The following is a 19,965-nucleotide window of genomic DNA, read 5'->3' on the forward strand; positions in this document are numbered from 1 at the left end:
TACTAAATGAGAAAAGGAAAAAAATGTTTCCATACACATAGCAGAACATAGAGGATGTAATATAAAGCAATAAATTTGTATTTCAAACTGTTTACATTTTTTTGAAAACCTACATAATAAATACTATACATTAATGGTTTTCAAAGCTACCCAGCTATTCTGCACTTTCAAGTTTTCTTTTGTTCTCTGCTGTGTATTTTTTATTTTTTCTCCCTCTCTCCCCACCCCATCCTATAGAAGGCTACACTTAAACATGAATAGATATATATATGCACACACACTCACATATGCACACATACATATATATGTACGCATACCCATATATAATATACACATACATATATACAATATATGTAAGACCATGCTATACATATTTCTATGTCAGTACTTTCTCTGGAGGTGGATAGTACCTTCCTTCATGGGTCAAAGTCCTTCCATGTTTTTCTAAAATCAACCAGCTCATTATTTCTTACATCAAAGTGAGTATTCCATCATAATCTTCTATCTCAACTTGTTTAACCATTCCTCAATTGAAGGTCATCTATCATTTTAGTCAACTTGATAGATGTAAGATGATATCTCAAAGTTGTTTTAATTTGCCCTTCTCTAATCAATAATGATTCAGAGCATTTTTTCATATGACTATAGTTTTGATTTCTTCATTGAAAAATTGCTTGTTTATATTCTTTGATCATTTATCATGGGGGAATGACTTGTATTCTTATAAATTTCACAAAGTCCTTTATATATTTGAGAGACCTTTATCTGAGAGATTGTCTATAAAAGTTTTTCTTCTAATTTTCTGCTTTCCTTCTAATTTTGGCTACATTGATCATTGAAATTATCCATTTCACACCTCAAATGTTCTCTATCTCTTGTTTCTTCATGTATTATTCTCCTATCCATGAGTCTGATAGTTAATATGTTCAATGCTCTAATTTTCTTGTGATACTTCCCTTTATATCCAGGTCATGTATCCATTTTGACCTTATCTTGGTACATAGTTTAAGAAATTGGTCTCAATTTGGTCTCAGTGCTCAGTTTTTGCCAGACTGCTTTCCAGCTTTCCCAACAATCTGTACGAAATAAAGAATTCTTATCCCTAAACTTAAATCTTTATATTCGACAAACACAAGGTTGCTATAGTCCTGTTCTCCTTTACCATCTTGTTCTAGAACTTCAGAGCAATTTTCATTGCAATATTGTATCAAGATTCTTCTTTTGGATCATAATTTTCAGGTAGTCCAACAATCTTTATATCGTCTCTCCTCCATCTGTTCTCCAGATTGGTTGTTTTTCTAATGAGATATTTCACATTCTCTTCTATATTTTCATTCTTTTGACCTTATTTTATTATTTTTTTAGTATCTTACAATATCAGCAACTTCCTCTTGCCCAATTCTAGCCTTCATTTTTATAAATTTGACTCAGTTCCCTATATGTCTGAGAAATGAGGCCTTTATTCAAGAAAGTTGCTTCAAAATTTTTTTCAGTTGCCATTGCTAACTGTATTTCCCTCCATCCTGTTCCTCCAATTCTAGTTTTCAAAGAGTTGTTTTCTTAAGTCTTTGGATCTCTTTTTCCAGTTGGTTGACTTTCTTTTTCATAATTTTCTTAGATTGCTCTTATTTTTTCTTCTAATTTTTCCTCAATCTCTTTTATTTGATTTTTGAAGTAGTAAGTTCTTCCATTTTAAGTTCTTCCAAGAACCCTTTTGGGCTTGTGATCAGCGGACATTTCTCTTTGAAAAAGAAATGCCTTTTTAAATTTCACCATCTTCCTCTGAATATGAACTCAGATCTTCTTTACCTCCAAAGTAGCCATCTATGGTAGGGTTCTTTCTCCTTTGCTTACTCATTTTTTATTTTTATTTTATTTTTAGCTGCTTATTATTGTAATCAGGTTCTAGTCCCAAGATGTGGGGAATGGCGGCCCAGGTGTCAGGTCTGTCTTACCATGACTTTCTGAGCTCTGTCCAGGGCCCAATCTTGAGCACCCCTCTTTATTCCTAAGCCATGGCTAGGGCCCCCAGCCGCACTGACTTGTAAATGCTCTTACTCCCTGCAGTCCCTCCCAGTGGCTGCAAACTTCACCTCTCCCTCTCTGCCCTGGAAACAAAATCAGGGACTCTGCTCTCCTTCTAGTGCCATAGCCAGCAGGGCTCCTGTCTGCTATCAGGCATGTGCTTGCTCCTTCTTGCCCACAGCTGCAGTCCAGGACCAATGTCTGATGAGCACAGCTGGGTCTGGCATCCAGGAACAGAAGAGGATCTTTTAATCTTACCCTACTTTGGACCCCTACAATGAGTGTGAGGTGAAAGTTTCTGAGGCCTGAGTTGACTGCCCCTTGACCCATCTGCCCCCAGGGTTTATAGTTTGTTGATTCACAGGAGTCTGCCAAGAGCTGTTTGCACTTCACTTAGGCCAAACCTCAACACCTCAAGTCTTTCCAGAAGTCTTCCCAAGTTGTCTTAGGAGGACAACTGTTTTACCTTGACTTTTATTTATTTCTGCTGCTCTTTGTTCATTTTGAGCGTAATATTTGCTGCAGTCTAGGAGTCTTGCGAACCCCAAAATTCAAGGGCAAAGGGATTGGGTATGCCTTGAAAGAATTCAACCCCCTCAAGTCTTCTTGCAGTCCAAGCCATTTATTAAAACACCAATTGGAGTGGATGAGATTCCTAGAGTCTGTGCTATTTGTGACACCTATACAAGTGGGCCAGATTTTAAGAATCTGACCAACATAATGGGGGAAAGATGGACGCTTTTCTACAGAAAGACTGTGGGAAGATCTGTGTCAAGTAAGCTGATTAAGTAATCAAGATGGGCTAGGGTGGGCCAGATGCCCACTCTAGATGAACTGGGCTGTGTAGGAAAGTCCAGAGTCTTTTAGAGGTCTATCATTAGTGCCCCATCAATGTTCTGTCTTTGTGGGGGAAATTTGTAGAGCTTGGAATTTTCTGATCTACTCTGCCAACTTCCCAGAATCCTCTAATAAAAAAATCTCATCTCATTCTGATCTCGTATTGGTCTGGTCAGCCACAGTCTGACACACTGAAATTTCACTGTATCATGGTGATGTCATTTTGGTCCTCTTCAAAGACGAAGGACAACAACCAATACAAAATCCCATCTTTTACAGGAAGCCTTCCCCAATGCCTCTTAGTTCTAGTGCTTTCCCCTTGTTAATTATTTCCTATTTATTCTCTGCATAGCTTGTTTGTTTTTTGTTGCCTCCTCATTAGACTGTGAGCTCTTTGAGGATGGGGAATATCTTTTGCCTCCTCTTATTCACCAGCATGGCATACAATATGCACTTGTATGTAAGGTGAATTTTAATGTGTTTAAAGTGACTTTTTGTTATTATTTCTCAAAGTTCAGTTTTCCAGGATCCATAGCTATAACAATCTTCAGTTCCCAGGTACTAGATGAGTTCCCACAGTTATGGTTTAAAACATCTCCACCACACTTGTGCATAGTTATATAATGGTAAATAACACAAACATCCACTGTGGCTGCACAGTGAGATACAGGGATGTGGTGATGTAAATTTGTGAGCCTGTTGCTGGTAATATGCCTTCTTTGTCTGTTGGTCTATAAAACAGGTGGTCACCAGGCATCGAATGGGGAACCTTTAGCGTTGAATGCACAAATGCTGTATGTGCCTCAACTGGACCCCATTGAAGCTTGAGGGAAATCCTTAGGGTTGAATGCACCAAGCTGGAATGCTGTGCATGCCTTGATTGGCCCATCGGCCCCCATCAAGGCTTGGGGGGAATCTGTTTGCCTCAACTGGCCCCCGTTGAGGGTTGAAGATTTAGTGGAAGCACAAGTTGTACCTGTCTCTATTGACCCCATCTAAACTTAGGGGTAGTTGTCTCCTGCTTCTCACCAGCCCCTGTGATAAGAGTGATTAAGGAATCCTGTAGGAGTTTGTGCTCTGTTATCAGCAACCCCTTCTCAGAGAACCAGACTAGAATAAAATAAGCTTATTAACCCCTTTTGAGTGTCTTTCCTGTCTGACCAAATCAAGAGTGAACCTGTGCCAGCAGCCCTTAAGTGTGCTCCATTTTACGTCTCACAGCACTTCACAAATGTTTCTTAATTAATTAGAATCCCTTGTTTCCTTCAAAAGACAAAAGCAGTTCCCCTGCCTTTTCCATGAAGCTTTCCCTGGACACCTGGCTTCTGGCATCCTCCCCTAAAAAAATCAGTTGGCATGTCCTAGTACTTATGTCTATCTGCATTTTCTCCCCTATCTTGAGGACAAGGACTAGGGTCACCCTTATCTTCTCTCACACTAAGACAGACTCATAATCCGGGCGCTTTATGTCAGGTATTTATGCTGAGGCAGTGTGGCACAGTGGGTAGAAAGCTAAGGAAACTAGAAAGGTTTGGGTTCATGGTCCTACTTCTTGCCCCCTGGGGTGCGTGGACCTGGGCAGGCCACTTTATCTTTGAACTGCAGAGAAGGCACAGCTGGGGGGAGACTGACTTGAAGAGGCTCGCAATCTGCCCCCCAGTACAGTATTGATTAGGCAAAGCGGGGCCCAGTCCTCTATCTTACTAGGCACTACCAGTCCAAACCACTGCTTCCTGAGCCGCCCCAGGGGGCCACCGAGGGCGGTCCTGCTTGGGTCACACTCAAGGTGGTCTGAGAGGCAGGATGGCACAGCGGGTGTAGACAGGTTCTGACTGTCCCACCGCAGTGGTGGGACCTCGGCCCTTCCTCATCTGCAATCCGAGGGGCGCCCCGGAGGACCTCCGAGGTCCTTTCAGCCCCAGACCTAAGATCCTGTGATGTGCATCACAGCCTGAGGAGGGGCGTTTCCACACCGGGAATGGTTTCCATAGCAACGAAGTCATAGACCCACATTAAAAAAAAAAAAAAAGATTGAGTTGGTTCGTAGAAGCATTGTGATGCGACAAGAAAACACGGAGTTTGCGCTCTTTTTCCCCAAGTCTCTGTCGTTTCGGATTCGAGATAAGGCGTCCGCGGGAGAAGCCAAGTCCCGGCTTCCCCAGGAGGGGGCACGGCGCCTGCAGCTGCTCCTCCGCCCCGCTAGCGGCCGCTGTCGGAGCGGCGGCGCTCCCCTCCCCCTAACTGCGCACTAGATGTTGTCGCACTGCTGCGGCTGCCGCATTCGTCTGTCTGCGGGCGGCGGGGAGGCGCGAATCGTCTGCTCTCTCTGCCTCGACGATGGCTGCGGCTTCGGCTACGGAGAAGGAGAAGGAGCGGCCGGGGTCGGTCAGCATCGCCAACGTGCCCGGCAACACCACGCGGGAGAAGCTGCTGTCTGTGCTGGAGGACCTGGAGGTGCTGTCGAGGTAGGGCTGCCGGGGGCAGGGCCGGGCGGGCGGGAGGCTGCAGCCGTCCAGGAGGCGGCCCGAGGCGCGGATTCAGCCTGCCGCGTCCCTCCGGGGCGGTCGGGGTGATGGGCCCGGGGCGGCCCGGCCGCCCGGGGAAGCGCGGCTGCGCAGCGGCCTGTGTCGGCGGGGAGCCCCGCGCCGGGCCTCGGCTTCCTGAGCCGTAGAAGGAGGGCCTTGTCCTCCCGCGCTGGTCACTCCGGGTAGTAGCCCCTGTTTATTTGGCCTCCCTGTCGATTTAAGTAGAACTTGTTCCGGGGGGGCGGGGAGGGGGCGGGGGCAGGCAGGGTGGTGCCCTGAAAAAGAGTGCGCACTTGTGGGCACCAAGGGATGGAGCGTCGGCCTGGGAGGCAGGAAGAACTGAGTGCGAATCCAGCCTCGCCGTTTTAGCTGTCCTTTAAACCAGGCACTTCAGCTGAGCTTAATTTCGTCATCTGTAAAAATGGGGGTGATAGTAGCCCCTGTCTGCGCAAGGATCATCGTCGTCGTCATCATCATCATTATTAGGGGATGATAATAATACCACCTGTCTCCCCAGGAATCATTATTATTATTATTGATTATTATGGGATGGTAGTAGCCCCTATCTGCCCAAGGATCATCGTCGTCGTCATCATCCTTATTATTGTTGATTATTATGGGATGATAGTAGCCCCTGTCTGCCCAAGGATCATCGTCGTCATCATCATCATCATTATTAGGGGATGATAATAATAACACCTGTCTCCCCAGGAATCATTGTTATTATTATTATTGATTATTATGGGATGAGAGTAACCCCTGTCTGCCCAAGTGTCATCATTATTATTATTAGGGGATAATAGTAACACCTGTCTGCCCAAGTATTCTTATTATTATTATTATTATTATTAGGGGATGATAGTAACACCTGTTTCCCCAAATATCATTATTATTATTTATTATTATCATTAGGTAATAACCCTAACACCTGCCTGCCCAAGTATCATCAGCGTCGTTATTATTATTGTTAATAACCAAATGAGATAACAGCCCAGGCTACGGACGATGAAGGTCAGAACCCACGGAGGTAGTTTCATGGATGGACAGGAGGACAATATGAAAGATGTCAGTGGAGGTGGAGTTAAGGAGAGCTGTATCTGATTGGGTGGTTGGGGAGGGGGGGGAGGTGCAGAGAGAGTGAATCTCTCCCAGATTGCGCACTTAAATAATGGGAAGAGTGATGGAGTCCTGGACAGAAATAAAGGAGATTAAGAGTCCTGGGGGGCTTAAGGAGGCCCGCGATGAGCCCTCTTTCGGACTGATGAGGTCTAAGATGCCCGCGTGACATCCAGGCGGAGCAGCCCAGCAGAATTGTGTCGGAGCGGGGGAGGGAGCTGAGAGCTACGCATGTGGATGGAGGATCATCGGCCTAGAGATGAGAGCTGAATGCTTGGGCGCTGATGAGAGGCAGGGGGACAGGGCTAAAGGATGAAAGGGTGTTACTGAGAGAACATCAAGAGGCCCAAGACAGAGCCCCGGGGAACACGGGCTTAAGACATGGGTGGTGGGCTTGCCATGGAAACTGAGGCGTGATCAGACAGGAGATCCACGTCTAGAACACTCAGAGAGGGGGAGAGCCTCCAGGGAAAAGGGGGTGGCGATCAGTGTCTAAAGCTGAAGAGGATTCAAGGAGGATGTCTGAGCGAAGGCTGTTTTAGGATTTTGGAATTTAGATCATTGGTGAACTTGAAGAAAGCAGTTTTCTGTGAATGGGGGAAATGGACATCAGATTGCAAGGCACTAAGACAATGGAATCTTAACCAAACAATACACCGAAATTGTAAAATATAAATAAATAAAACACTTCTGGTTACATAAAATTTAAAATCTTTTGCATGAATAAAACTGTAATTAAAATAAAAGAGATATTACAGAATGAGGAAGATCTTAACCTCAAACATATACGTGCTTAAACTCAGAATTACAAGATGATATAATAAATTGACAAAGCATGTAAGGCCAAAAACCATTTTGCATTCGATCAGTAGGCAAAGGAAAAAATAGTTTTCTCATTTTTCTCTTTTTAGATCCTCTTGTTGGTTTTCTGATTATGTATTGGTTTTTTGTTCAGGTTTTCACTCTCAGTCTTTTGGTCTTTCAATTTTTCTTGTGTCCTTTATCAGTCACCATTGGGAATTCTGACTCCTGAGTTCCTCCCCCCTTGCTTTGGTTCAGGGACTTGTAGACTGCAATGCTTTAGCTAGCCTTCCTATATTGGAGTATAGGGGGAGTAGGTCAACTGTAGCTTGAGTACCTCTGAGTAGAGGGGAGAGGACCTACTCCGAAATGGTTTTCTATTCCCTTTTCTGTCAGAGGGGAGCTCTTTTCTCTCCTCTAGCTCTGAGCCTGTATGCTATCTTCTGCCCTGGATTCTTCTGTCCTCCCTTCATTTCTTCAAATGACTGAGCAGAATTGGTGTCTACCCTTTTTGTGGAAAAGGGGACTTGTGCAGAGTCACTCACTGCTCTGGGAAATCCATAAAACTGGACCTTGGGTCACAAGCTAACTTGAGGATATGGACACTGGTATAGAATAAGAATTCTAAGTGTTAAAATCCTCTGGTATTGTTTCTAAGGTTTTTACTTTGTGGGGCAAGGGATATGTCTTATGGATTCCATGGAATTACCTAATTCCTTTCATTTGAGGTTTTGGCATAAGAGAAGTTTGTAGAAAGAAACTATATCATAGACCAACGCCTGACACTATACACAAGAATAAAGTCCAAATGGATACATGAATGATCTAGTTATGAGAACTGATACTGTGAACAAATTAGGGGAACAAGGAAAAATGTATTTGTCAGATTTATGGAGAATGGAGAAATATATGACCAAACAAGAGATAGAGAACATTATGAAGTGCAAAATGGATAATTTTGATTACGTTAAATTGAAAAGCTTTTGCACAAACAAATCCAATGCAACCAAGATTAGGAGGGAAGCAGATAACTGGGAAAGAAATTTTGCAACTTGTGTCTGTGATAAAGGTCTCATTTCTAAAATATATAGAGAACTGAGTCAAATGTACAAGAATACAAGTCGTTCTCCAGTTGATAAATGGTCAAAGAATATGAACAGGGAGTTTTTAGAGGAAGAAGTTGAAGCTATCTGTAGACATGAAAAAAATGCTCTAAATCATTGTTGATTAGAGAGATGCAAATCAAAACAACTCTGAGGTACCACATCACACCTATCAGATTGGCTAACATGACAAAACAAGAAGATGATAGATGTTGGAGAAGAATGTGGGAGAGTTGGAACACTAATTCATTGTTGATGGAGCTGTGAGCTGATCCAACCATTCTGGAGAGCAATTTGGAACTATACCCAAAGGGCTACAAAAATGTTTATACCCATTGACCCAGCAATACCACTTCTAGGACTGTATCCCAAAGAAATCATAAAAATGAGAAAAGGTCTCATGTGTACAAAAATATTTATAGCAGCTCTCTTTGTGGTGGCCAGGAACTGGAAATTGAGGGAATGCCCATCAGTTGGGGAATGGCTGAACAAGTTGTGGTATATGAATGTAATGGAATGCTATTGTGCTATAAGAAATGATGAACAGGAAGACTTCAGAGAGGCCTGGAAGGACTTACATGAACTGATGCTGAGTGAAAGGAGCAGAACCAGGAGATCATTGTACACACTGTACCACAGTAATAACCACAGTGTGCAAGGGATTTTTCTGGTAGACTTAACCCTTCACAGCAATGCAGGGACCTAAAACATTCCCAAAGGACTCTTGAGGCAAAATGCCTTCCACATCCAGAGAAAGAACTATGAAATTGGAAAGCGAAATGAAGCAAAATATTTTCTCTTGTGTTATGTTTTGTTTTGTTTAGGTTTTTCTCATGGTTTTTCCCATTCTTTTTAATTCTTCCATGCAACATGACTAATGTGAAAATGTACTTAATAAGAATGTATGTGTAGAATGTGTGCCATCTTGGGGAGGGAGGGGGAGAAAAATCTAAGACTTATGGAAGTGATTGTAGAAAACTGAAAACAAATAAATTAAAATAATTTTTTAAAAAACGAAAGCAACCACCTTGGTGGTCCCCATGTATAATTTTTAAAGAAAATTTTCACAGAAAGAAATGCAAAACTATCAGTAACCATATGGAAAGATGCTCTAAATCACTAGTAATAAAAAAAGGAAAGTATAGAGCAACTGAGGTTTCATATCACTCCCATCAAATTGGTAAAGTTGGAAATAGTTAATATTGAAAAAGTAGTGGGATATTAGACACTGTTGGTGGAACTGTGAATTGGTCCGGTGTTAGAAAAATAATTTGGAATTATGGGAGACAAATTTTAAATTGTCCATTCCATTTAACCAGCAATCCCATTACCAGGCATGCTTCTTAGGAAAGTCTAGGAGAATAAGAAAGGTCCCATATATATCAAAATATTCTTTGCAGATAGCAAAAACATTGGAAGCCATGGGTGTCCTTTGATTGAGACAGTGTGGTGAGATCTGTGCATGAACCCCTTCTCAGAATCATGTTTTTAAATGTATAAAATAAAATACATAGCATTACAGAGGAGACCAATTACATTAAAATACAGTTACCAAAATGTTTTAAAAATAAGTTCACTGAACCCAGGTAAGAACCACTACCTGGGAATCTAATAATAAGAAATTCATTGGGGATAAGTGTACAGTTTTGCACCTAGATACAAAAAAAAATTAGCTTCCCAAGTGTAAGATGAGGGAAGACTTGTTTAGACAATAGTCATTCTCCAAAAAATATGGAGGTTATAGTGAACTGCACGTTCACTTTTGGTCAATATTGTGATGTAGCCTCCAAAAAAGATGATGTGATCTTGGGCTACATGAAGAATCAGTCTGTCAGTTAAAGATTTATTAAGCACCTACTATTGCCAGGCACTGTGTTAAAGTGCTGAGAATGCAAAGACAGACCAAAAATAGTCCCTGCCCTGAAGGAGTAAATAACCTAGTGGGGGACGCAGCATGCAAACAACTACGTACAAGTAAGATATATATGTGTGTGTATGTATATCTATATATTCTATTCTAAATTGGGAGTAGTCCCAGAGAGAAGGCATTAAAATTAAGGAGGTCTGAGAAAGGCTTCTTGTACAAGGTAGGACTGTAGCCAAGACTTGAAGGAAATTTGGGAAACTAGAAGGTGGGGATAAGGAAGGAGAGTATTCTAGGCATGTGGGACAGGTAGTGAAAATGCTTGGATCTTTGGACTGTTGGATATCCTTTCTGCCTTGGCCTTTACCTGCCCAAGAGGATATTCAGGCTTCATTACACTTGAGCAGATTCAGTGTTTTTTCATGAGACAGCCGAGCCTGGTGGTAAAACTAATCCCCCTCAACATGCTTGGGAATGTGCCTCTCATCCTGAAAGGCAAGATCAGAAAAGCCTTCACTGCTGCTCTGAAGGGGCTGCTAAATGTGGAGAGGGAAATGGCTCATGGATTATGTCTATCAGTCCTCCTATATTTAAAAGATTGGAAGCTGCCCCTATGAGAATATATATGAGATATAATATATAGATATGTATATTTATCTGTCTGAGATAACTGACTCCTCCCTCCTTCAACGTACCTGGCCTGCCTGCCCTGCTTTTGCACCTTTAATAAGGATACCTATTCCCTGCTCAAGATTCCAAGTGTTTCTTTGAAATACTTTCTGTAAAGCTGTCTTCTTTACCCAACAGTGGTAACTTCCTTTATCTCCCAGGCATTATTCAAAGCATGGAGGTTATCTTTGAATATGCTGACATAGTTCTGAATCGCAAAGTATAACAGACTTTCCGTATAGAAGGCAGAAGAAAAACATCTATTCAGACACCAGAAAGTCAAATCTATCATAGTAACCAAGAAGTCAATACACATTATCACTACAGGGGACCACGCCATTTCCAAATCTTCTGCCCCTTGCTGGGGCCTTCCCACAAGCAAACATTCATGTGCCTTGCTGTGCCTGCCTGGCTACATCCTCTCTTCTCCACTCTCACCTGCTTCCTCCCAGTTCTGCTCTACCCCTTCCTGGCTTCTCTTTGTGGGCCTACCACTCCCAGCTCTTCCTGGGTTCATGTGCAGGCAACTCTCTGCTTCTGCTCCTTATCTCAGTTCATGGGGACTATTCTGATCCAAACTTTTTCTGCTTCTGCCTGACAGCAGGCTCCAGGGGCTCCTGCCCACAGTGTGCTTGCTTCTCTCACCAAGCAATACAATATATATACAGCTTCCAATCAAAGATTCTTGATTGATTCAATCAAAGGCAAGACTCAATCCAGAAAAATAGCAAAAAAAAATCCTACTTTGCTTGCTGTTACAAGTGGTAAGCAGTTTCCTAGACATTAACAGGAAAAAAATTCAAAATAAATTGCATCTAATGAGATTGCATCTAATTGAGATTTAATGATCTCAAATATCTGAAAGGGGTTTACTACAACGATTGCATAGTTGGCAAATTATACATAAGGTATAAGGTTCACAAGTAAATAGGACTTGAGTAATTGTGCACAAAATATTTGGTTCAAGTTCCTTATTTTAATATAGTTTGTACTGTAAGTATACTGCTCTAAGAAAAACCAATAGAGGTAGTCTTTGACTTATGAATTCTTGAGTCAGTACCTCAGATTCTTGGCAAGGAGGAGTAATATTAGAAATGATTATCCAGTGGTAAGGAGTAGTGTATTGGCTGTATGTATAAATAATTCCCATCTTCAACTCGGCCCTGACCACCTTTCCTTTATTCTCTCATCTGTGAGAGATTGCGCCACTTGATTCACCTTCTGCTTCCCCCTTTATGTTATTTCTGACCTATCTTCCCCAGTTTGCCCTTGTCCTTAAAATCAAATGCTAGTCCTTTTGGTGTTTTCTAAAGGTTAATTACTAGTAACAACATCAGATTAAAAATACTTCCCTCTGCTTTTTTTCATGCATGCTCTACAGATGCTAACAAAATTGCAGACAAGAGAATTGTAATGGCAATATTACTTGATATTTGAGATCTTGAGGAAACTTTAGGCGTGCTTCAGATTTCATATTACCTCACAGGAACTAGAGTTTGGAGTAGGTATTCTTCAGTGAAAAGACCAACAAAGTATTTAGGAGTAGGAGCTGTAGAAACTGGAGATAATGCTAACTAGACCAGCACTGGGATTAACTTGAAAAAAATGTTGTTGTTTTTTTTTTTGAGGTAATGAAGAAGAGAATTTATTTCCCTTTCTTTTCCCTTGCTACTGCCCTGTACCACAGATGCCATCCTGAACTATACCTGTGTGTGAATAGAAAGGTCTTCAAGCATCAGCAAAGTGAATTAAAAGCAAAGAAAACGGTAATTTTTCTAGGAGAGGTTCTCATGGCAGCTAGGAACTTCATAGAGAATAGAGTGCTAAACCCAGAGTCAAGGAGACCTGAGTTCAAATTCCAGCCTCAGACAACTTAATAGCTGTGTGACCCTAGACAAGGCACTTAGCCTTTCTTTGCGTAGTTTCCTTAACTGTAAAATGATGATGATAATAGTACCTATCTCTCAGAGTTGTTGTGAGGATCAAATGAGGTAACATTTTGTAAAACACTTACTTATTAGTATGTTGCATGGCACATGGTAGGAGTAATATAGATGCTTCTTTTCCTTCCCTCCTCCCTCATGGCCCATAAATTGGGAACTATCTACATAAATAAAACTTAAAAAACAAAGACACAAAGATTAAATAGGTTTGCATATGTTTAATCTACTGGTTAGACAGTATTTGAGTCCAATACAGTTTGGCGGCAGATAGGGCAAGTATTATTTTCAGCCAGCCAGCGATCAATACAGTGGACATGAAACTCATGTGTGCAAGGCAGTTGTTTTAGTTTGTTTCCCTGTGTGTAGGTGTTTACACAAATACTACAGGCCTTATTTATTTCTCCGTTTATGCTGCTTTCATAGCTTTTGGTAGAAAATTTATCAATTTCTTCATTGGTTAATCCCCCAGAGCAATGCCAACCATCATCACTTAGTAAAAAAGTACGAGCAAGACGGAGAGTTGGTGTTATGATATTTTCAATCAAATTACTCACATCATTGTTCTGCCTGGCGTGACTTTCACTGGTGTAGCAAATTAGAGTTTCATTTAGTGCTCCATGAGCTGTCACTCTGTTCAGCTCAGAATTGATGTCCCACAAGTGCTGATTGTCTCTCTCTGTTTCTAAATAGGCCCGAGTTTCATTGGAAAAAGTTAGAGTGCTCAGCCCAGCTAGGACCTGCTGGAGAAGAATCCGTAGAACCCTTGGCTGGCGAAACTCAGGCTCTGAAATACCTTGAAGGGGTAGCCATGTTGTTCTGAAGCAGATTTGTGACCCATTATTTTCAGAACGGGAGATGACTAGTTGAAATATACCTCTGTTACTCCTATTTGTTCTTGTGGGTCTTTGAAACCTAGATCGAGTTCTGCTTGAAATATTCCCTTGTGATATTTCTTCTTCAGGGAGAACTTTTACCCTAAGGTTTAGCCTTAGAATTGGATAACTTCTTGCAGTTGTGGAAAGAATTCTTGAAAGAGCTGATGAATGTGAAAATTGTGGAGTGCCCCCTGTATCATGTTCATTTTGAACTCTATGATGCTGATGACACTGCTTAAGCTTTTTACTAATTTGTTTTCTTCTTGAAATGATGTCACTTGGTCTTTGCAACCTAGAATAACTACCGCTATTCTGAGTAGATCTTAATCTTAGAGTTTCAGTTTTTTCTCTTAGATCACTCAGTGGGCTGTTGTTTCTTACTCTGTTCCTCTGGTACATTGTAGCTTCATTTCTTTCATGAGCTTCTCTTAAGATAATAGCATTGATGTGTCTAGTGAACTGAATAGGTCTGGCACTAGAGTGACAATCTGTGGACCTTTCTCTGAATTCCTGGGTTCCATTACTGAGCCTGCCCATCATCCAGGAAGAAGGTCCTTCTGTTGTGTGCTGCCTTCTAGAACCTCCCATAACACCCAACATCGCATCATTCACATTTGAGGTCTTACTTCTATTTTGTCTGGTAACTGGACTTTCGAATGGCTGAGATCTATGTATTTGTTGGTATTGGCATCCATTGGTATTCAAATATGGCATATTTATGTATTCCGCCCTTGGGATACCAACATTTTGGAATTTATCATATGTGTTAATTTTAAGTCTAAATTGAAATTCTCCTGTATCTGAACTTCTCTGACTTAAAGCTCTCCAAGTCTGGTTCCTATTTTGTCCATTGAGTATAGCAGTTCCTGTGTGACAAAATGTATTTATCCATTGAAGCACTGATTCTTCACTTAAATTTTCCCCAGAATCTTCCATGCAGCTGCTTTCAGCTCCTAAATTGCATACATTTGATTGGGCTGCTAAGTTTTCCTTTGCTTGTTCTAAAAGAAACTGTAGTTCCTCCATTGTCTTTTCTCCAGGAGTGCCAAGAAGATTCCTGTTTCTTATTAATCTGTAGTCATCTTCACTGAGCCCATTAACAAATTGGTGATAGGCCTCTTCCTTCTTAAGACGCTCTGCTGCTTGTACCATGATCCATTGTCTTGTGAGAATTTTTTTCTTTTTCTTTGTTTTCATGATTTATATGTCATTTCATATGTTCAGAAATCTCACATCTGATAGAACTGTCAAAAATTTGAATTATGCTTTGCGAGGAGACAGAGTGAAAAACAGATTTTTTAAATTGTTGCTCATGTAGTCTTGATGGTGATGATTCTGGTGATAAAACTTTCTGGCTTCCCATGCAAGCTTCATTGGATCTTAGGTCTTTTACCAGTATTACATTGCTGCAGTATGATTGGCTTTTTAAAAAAAAAACCTATTGTGTGCTCATCCAGTAAGTTCAGTTACCTAGGCATGATCTGCAAACTCTCAGTTTTCATTGAAATTTGCATATGGTCACTATTTTCTCCTAAAAAATGACCAACAAAGCCTAAAAAATAACTAGTGTTTTGGTTGTGGAAAGATTGGTTGTGGAACAAACAAGATTGTACTGTGGTTAGCACTCAAATAATTAATGTTCATTTCTCACAGCTGCACATCTGGGAAATTGGGGTAGAATTCCTAAGCAGTAATGGACTCTGGTTATGTGTATATTTATTATTAAATCTATGGTGCTACCTGTGTCATGAATATGTTGCAAGTTGGCTTTAGAGGGATCAGAATCAGGGAGTGGGGAGGAATTTGAATGCTATTTTTAGCACTCATGTTGGTGTACATAATCCTAGGAAATTGAGGAAAAGGGGTTTGGGACAAAATTATACAACTTTATAAATGACAAAAGGACACCTGTAAGCCTTAGCAAATCAAGGAGACAACCTTGTTCATGTCTGGGAGATAGAGTCACGTTTCTTAAATGGCAACATCTTTTGGAAACCCAAAAATCTTATTTCAGCTGTCTTAGTAACTTGGGATATTTCAGAAAACCATAGTTTCCTTCAGCATACGATAGGTCAAATAGGCCTTTTAAACTTTCTGATGCAGGAAACATCTTTAAGCATTTTTAGGTTATACAGAACATCAAAAATAAGATGAGAAAATGGGTAGGGCAGATTTCAGGTATAGGTAAAAAATTCTTTTTCCACTATGACTTTTTATGCCACACTTTTAAACTTTAGTAGCAGAAGATTGCTTTGTGTGTGTATATACATATAGGTATAGTCTCTCCCCCCCCGAAAATGATTTATTTTTAATATTCTTTTCTTTTTAAATTTTGAATTCCAGATTCTCTTCCTTTTTCCCACCCATTGTGAAGGCAAGCAAAATATCAATTATATATGTGAAATCATGTAAAATATGTTTCCGTATTAGCCATATTGCAAAAAAAAGGGCAAAAAAATTTAAGCAAGAAAATTATGCCTCAATTTGTACTCAGAGTTCATCAGTTCTTTCTCTTGAGGTGGATAGCATTTTTTAATTTTTTTGATCATGAGTTATTTGAAATTGTCTTGGATCATTGTGTTAATCAGAATAGCCAAGTCTTTCACAGTTGTTTATCATTATAACATTGCTGTTGCTGTACACTTCACTTTGCATCAGTTCATACAGGTCTTGCCATGTTTTTTTCTGACATCACCTCCCTCCTCATTTTGTATAGCACTTCAGGGTTGTTTTAATTCTCATTTCTTCTGTCACTAGTGATTTAGAGCATTTTTTTCATGTGACTAGAGAGAGCTTTGATTTCTTCTTCTGCAAACTGCCTGTTTATATTCTTTTCCCGTTTAAATCAATTCCATATGTACTTGAGAAATGAGACCTTTATCAGAGAAACTTGCTGTAAATTTTTGATTTTGTTTCATTGTCTGTGGTACCTTTTAGCAAAATGTAACTTCCCTGATCATCTCTTTTAATTGGCAGTTTTTGCTTTTCTGAGATCATGATTGCTAGCCCTGCCTTTTTTTATTTCAGATGAAGCATAATAGATTCTTTTTTTTTTTTTACCACCTTGAATAAGAATTTATTTCATCTTTTCCTCAGGGAAGTCTTTGCTTAACAAATGTTTCTGCCGATGGGATACCACTGAAAAAGCAGCCATAACTCCTATACTTCCCCATCAGTGGGTAAGACAGGATTTAATTAGCATAATAGATTCTGCTCCAGGGCTTTATTTTAATTCTTTTTGTGTGTTTTTATTTCAGGTATGTCTCTTGTTACATAACAAATCGTTGGATTCTAATTTCTAATCCCTTCTGCTTTCTGCTTCTATTTTATCAGTGAGTTCATCCCATTCACATTGATAATTATGTTTACCAACTGTGTATTTCCTTCGATCCTGTTTTCTTCTGTTTACCCTCCTCTCTTTCTCTTTACCCTGACCCTCCTCAAAAGCCCATTTTGCTTCTGAACACTGATTCCTTTATTCTACCCTTTCTTTTCTCCTCCCTCCTCCTCCCCCACCCCAATCCATATCTCTTATTCCTTCCCTTCTGGTTTCTCTATTGGGTAAGGTAGATTTCTGTAACCAGCATTTCTATAACCAACATTCACTGGTGTAACATTCCTAAAAAATGGAACAAAAGTAAAAAACTCAAATATTTCTTCATTCAGTTTATGGGAAATAGGGGTGAAGTTCCCTCAACCACCAAAAAGTATAATCTTTCACTAGAGATTGCTGAAAATACACTTTTTTCTGCATACAGTTCTTTATAATAAAACATTAATTCTGATAATATGTACTTTTATCAACACAGTAACCATGAAATGACCCATAAAATTCAGGGGAGAGGAAAGGCAATACTAGACAGGACAGGGAGGGGCAAGCACAGGGGCTGGCATGTCAGAAGAACCTCAAGGTACAAAAGGGAAAGGGGCAACCTGCTCTTTCCAATCTCCTTTTCGTCTCTTTGGTTGAACTGTTCCTGGATGAAAAACCATGCCTCCAGGAGTTACTCCATTGGCACTGAGGGCTCTGACTGCCTAGTGAGGCAGCAAGGGAGAGAGGCAAGCTCATGGCAGTAGGGCAGAGGTGTTTACCATCTTGTTTACTGACAAACTTAGCTGCTATATATGAAGTGGATTCTTTTGTGTGTAAGGTGGATTTTTAAAGATACTAGCTCCCAGGATCCATGGCCATAACAATCTCTATTTCCCAGACTTGTGACTTGTAAACATTTTTATCATGCTTGCACGGTGTTACATAATGGTAAATAATATAAACATTTATGCTTAAAATTTTAAATATCCACTCTCTGTGCAGTGAGATTTAACAGTGAGGTGATCTAAACTTGTGAGGCTATTGCTGGCAAATTGCCTTCTTTGTTGCCCTATAAAGCAAGTAGGCACGGTCAGTAAGTGGGGATCTCACAGGGTAGTCTGAATGCACCACGCCGGGATATTATGTATTTCTTGATTGGCCCCCATCAAGGCTTGGGGGAAATTTGTGCTTGCCTCAGCCAAATCCCATTGAGGTTTAGGGAACCTGTAGGAATTGTGGCTCCTACTATATTCTTGCCTGCTCCTGCAAGAAGAGTTGTAGGGAAACTGTAGGAGTTGGTGTTCCCATTATTACCAAACCCCTTTGAGAAGACTAGACCAGAATAAAGTAAGCTTATTTAACCCCTTATTACAACTCCATTTCTGTCTTCCTGTCTGCCTGGATCAAGAGTGAACCTGTGATAGAACAACTGTTAGCACCTTCCTGTGTCCCCACTTGTCTAACATTTGGCGTAATTAGTATTACCTGTGTATTTACCTGTGAAACAACCAGTTTTCCATTTTTTTTTCGATTCCCTCATTGGGCATTTGAGAGGTTATTTTAGCACTTTCTGAAGCAGATTCACATACACTTTTACAAATATTCTCCTTTTTGCAGATATAACAACTAGCAACTGACAGTGGCTGCAAACATTTCTGGCATGAAGTTTATCTAAGACTTTTATTTTCTCACTAAGTGGCATCACTGACTTTAAAGTCTTGAGCTTAGAGCTTAAAGAACTTGTGCTATGCTTGGGGGGCATAATTCAACATAAAACTTGAGTTTTAAAGACAAACAATGAAAATAGGCAGTGGATGCATGGAGAGCTCTTTACAACAATATGGTGAATAAGACCAGTAGAGTGCCGAATAGAATACCTGCTGCTTCACAAACTTGAACACATTCTGCCTCTCATTTTTTTCTTTACTGCAGAGCCTTGAATATTCATGGTTGTCAACACAAAAGTGAAAATCAGGAATGATTGAAGTCACAAAAGTTAAATGCATGAATGTTGAAGATTTTTTAACTCTTTTGAACCAATTCCTATGAGAGCAAAGTTGAAGCAATGCCATTTATCCTGACACTATAGAAGCTCCTTCCTTGTGCACCTCTTTTATATGAAGAAAATTTCCATATTCTATCTCTCTTTTCTCCCGGTGAATCCTTCTTTCTCACCTCCCCCCATCCTATTTTTTTTTTTTTTGGTGATCATCCAAACATAATTGACACACAGTCATGACGTCTTTCTTTGTACCTTCTAACTACCCCAATAATGATAAAAGTTCTTAGGAGTTACCAGTATCAAACAGTTTAACTTTATTGAGTCCCTTGTGATTACTCTTTCATATTTATCTTTCTATGTTTCTTTTGAGTCTTGTGTTTGAAGGTCAGACTTTTTATTCAGCTCTGGTCTTTTCGTCAAGAATACCTGGAAGTCTTCTTTTTCATTAAATGTCCATTTTTCCCTGAAGGATTATACTCAGTTTTGCTGGACAGGTTATTGTTGTTTTTAATCCTAGCTCCTTTGCCTTCCGGAATACAAAGTCTTCTGTTCTTTTAACATGGAAGCTGCTAAGTCTTGTGTGATCCTGACTATGGCTGTATGATATTTGAAATGTTTCTCTCTTGCTGCTTGCAGTATTTTTTTCATGACCTGGGAACTCTGGAATTTGGCTATAATATTCCTGGGAATCTTCATTCAGGGATTTGTTTCAGGAGGTGATAGTGGTGAATTCTTTCAGTTTCTATTTTACCCTTGGGTTCTAGAAGAGGCAGTTTTCCTTGATAGTTTCTTGAAATATGATGTTGATTTCTTTTATTTGGCCATGGCTTTCAGGTAATCTGATAATTCTTGAAATATCTGTCCTTGATCTATTTTCCAGGTGATTTGTTTT

The 19,965-nt window shown here is 40.3% G+C and overlaps 1 protein-coding gene across 2 annotated transcripts in view; it reads left to right on the plus strand.

The window, feature by feature from the left end:
* Window positions 1-4,871: 4,871 nt before the first annotated feature.
* MED4 (mediator complex subunit 4) overlaps window positions 4,872-19,965 on the plus strand; it is a 45,606-nt gene continuing 30,512 nt past the window's right edge. For both annotated transcript variants that reach the window (XM_072610565.1, XM_072610564.1), the window contains exon 1: window positions 4,872-5,327. In XM_072610565.1, coding sequence (XP_072466666.1) covers window positions 5,200-5,327 — 128 coding nt within the window. In that variant the 5' untranslated portion in view covers window positions 4,872-5,199. The remainder of the gene's footprint in view (window positions 5,328-19,965) is intronic.

Source organism: Notamacropus eugenii, chromosome 5 (assembly GCF_028372415.1).
Source record: "Notamacropus eugenii isolate mMacEug1 chromosome 5, mMacEug1.pri_v2, whole genome shotgun sequence".
NCBI classification, from domain to species: Eukaryota; Metazoa; Chordata; class Mammalia; order Diprotodontia; family Macropodidae; genus Notamacropus; species Notamacropus eugenii.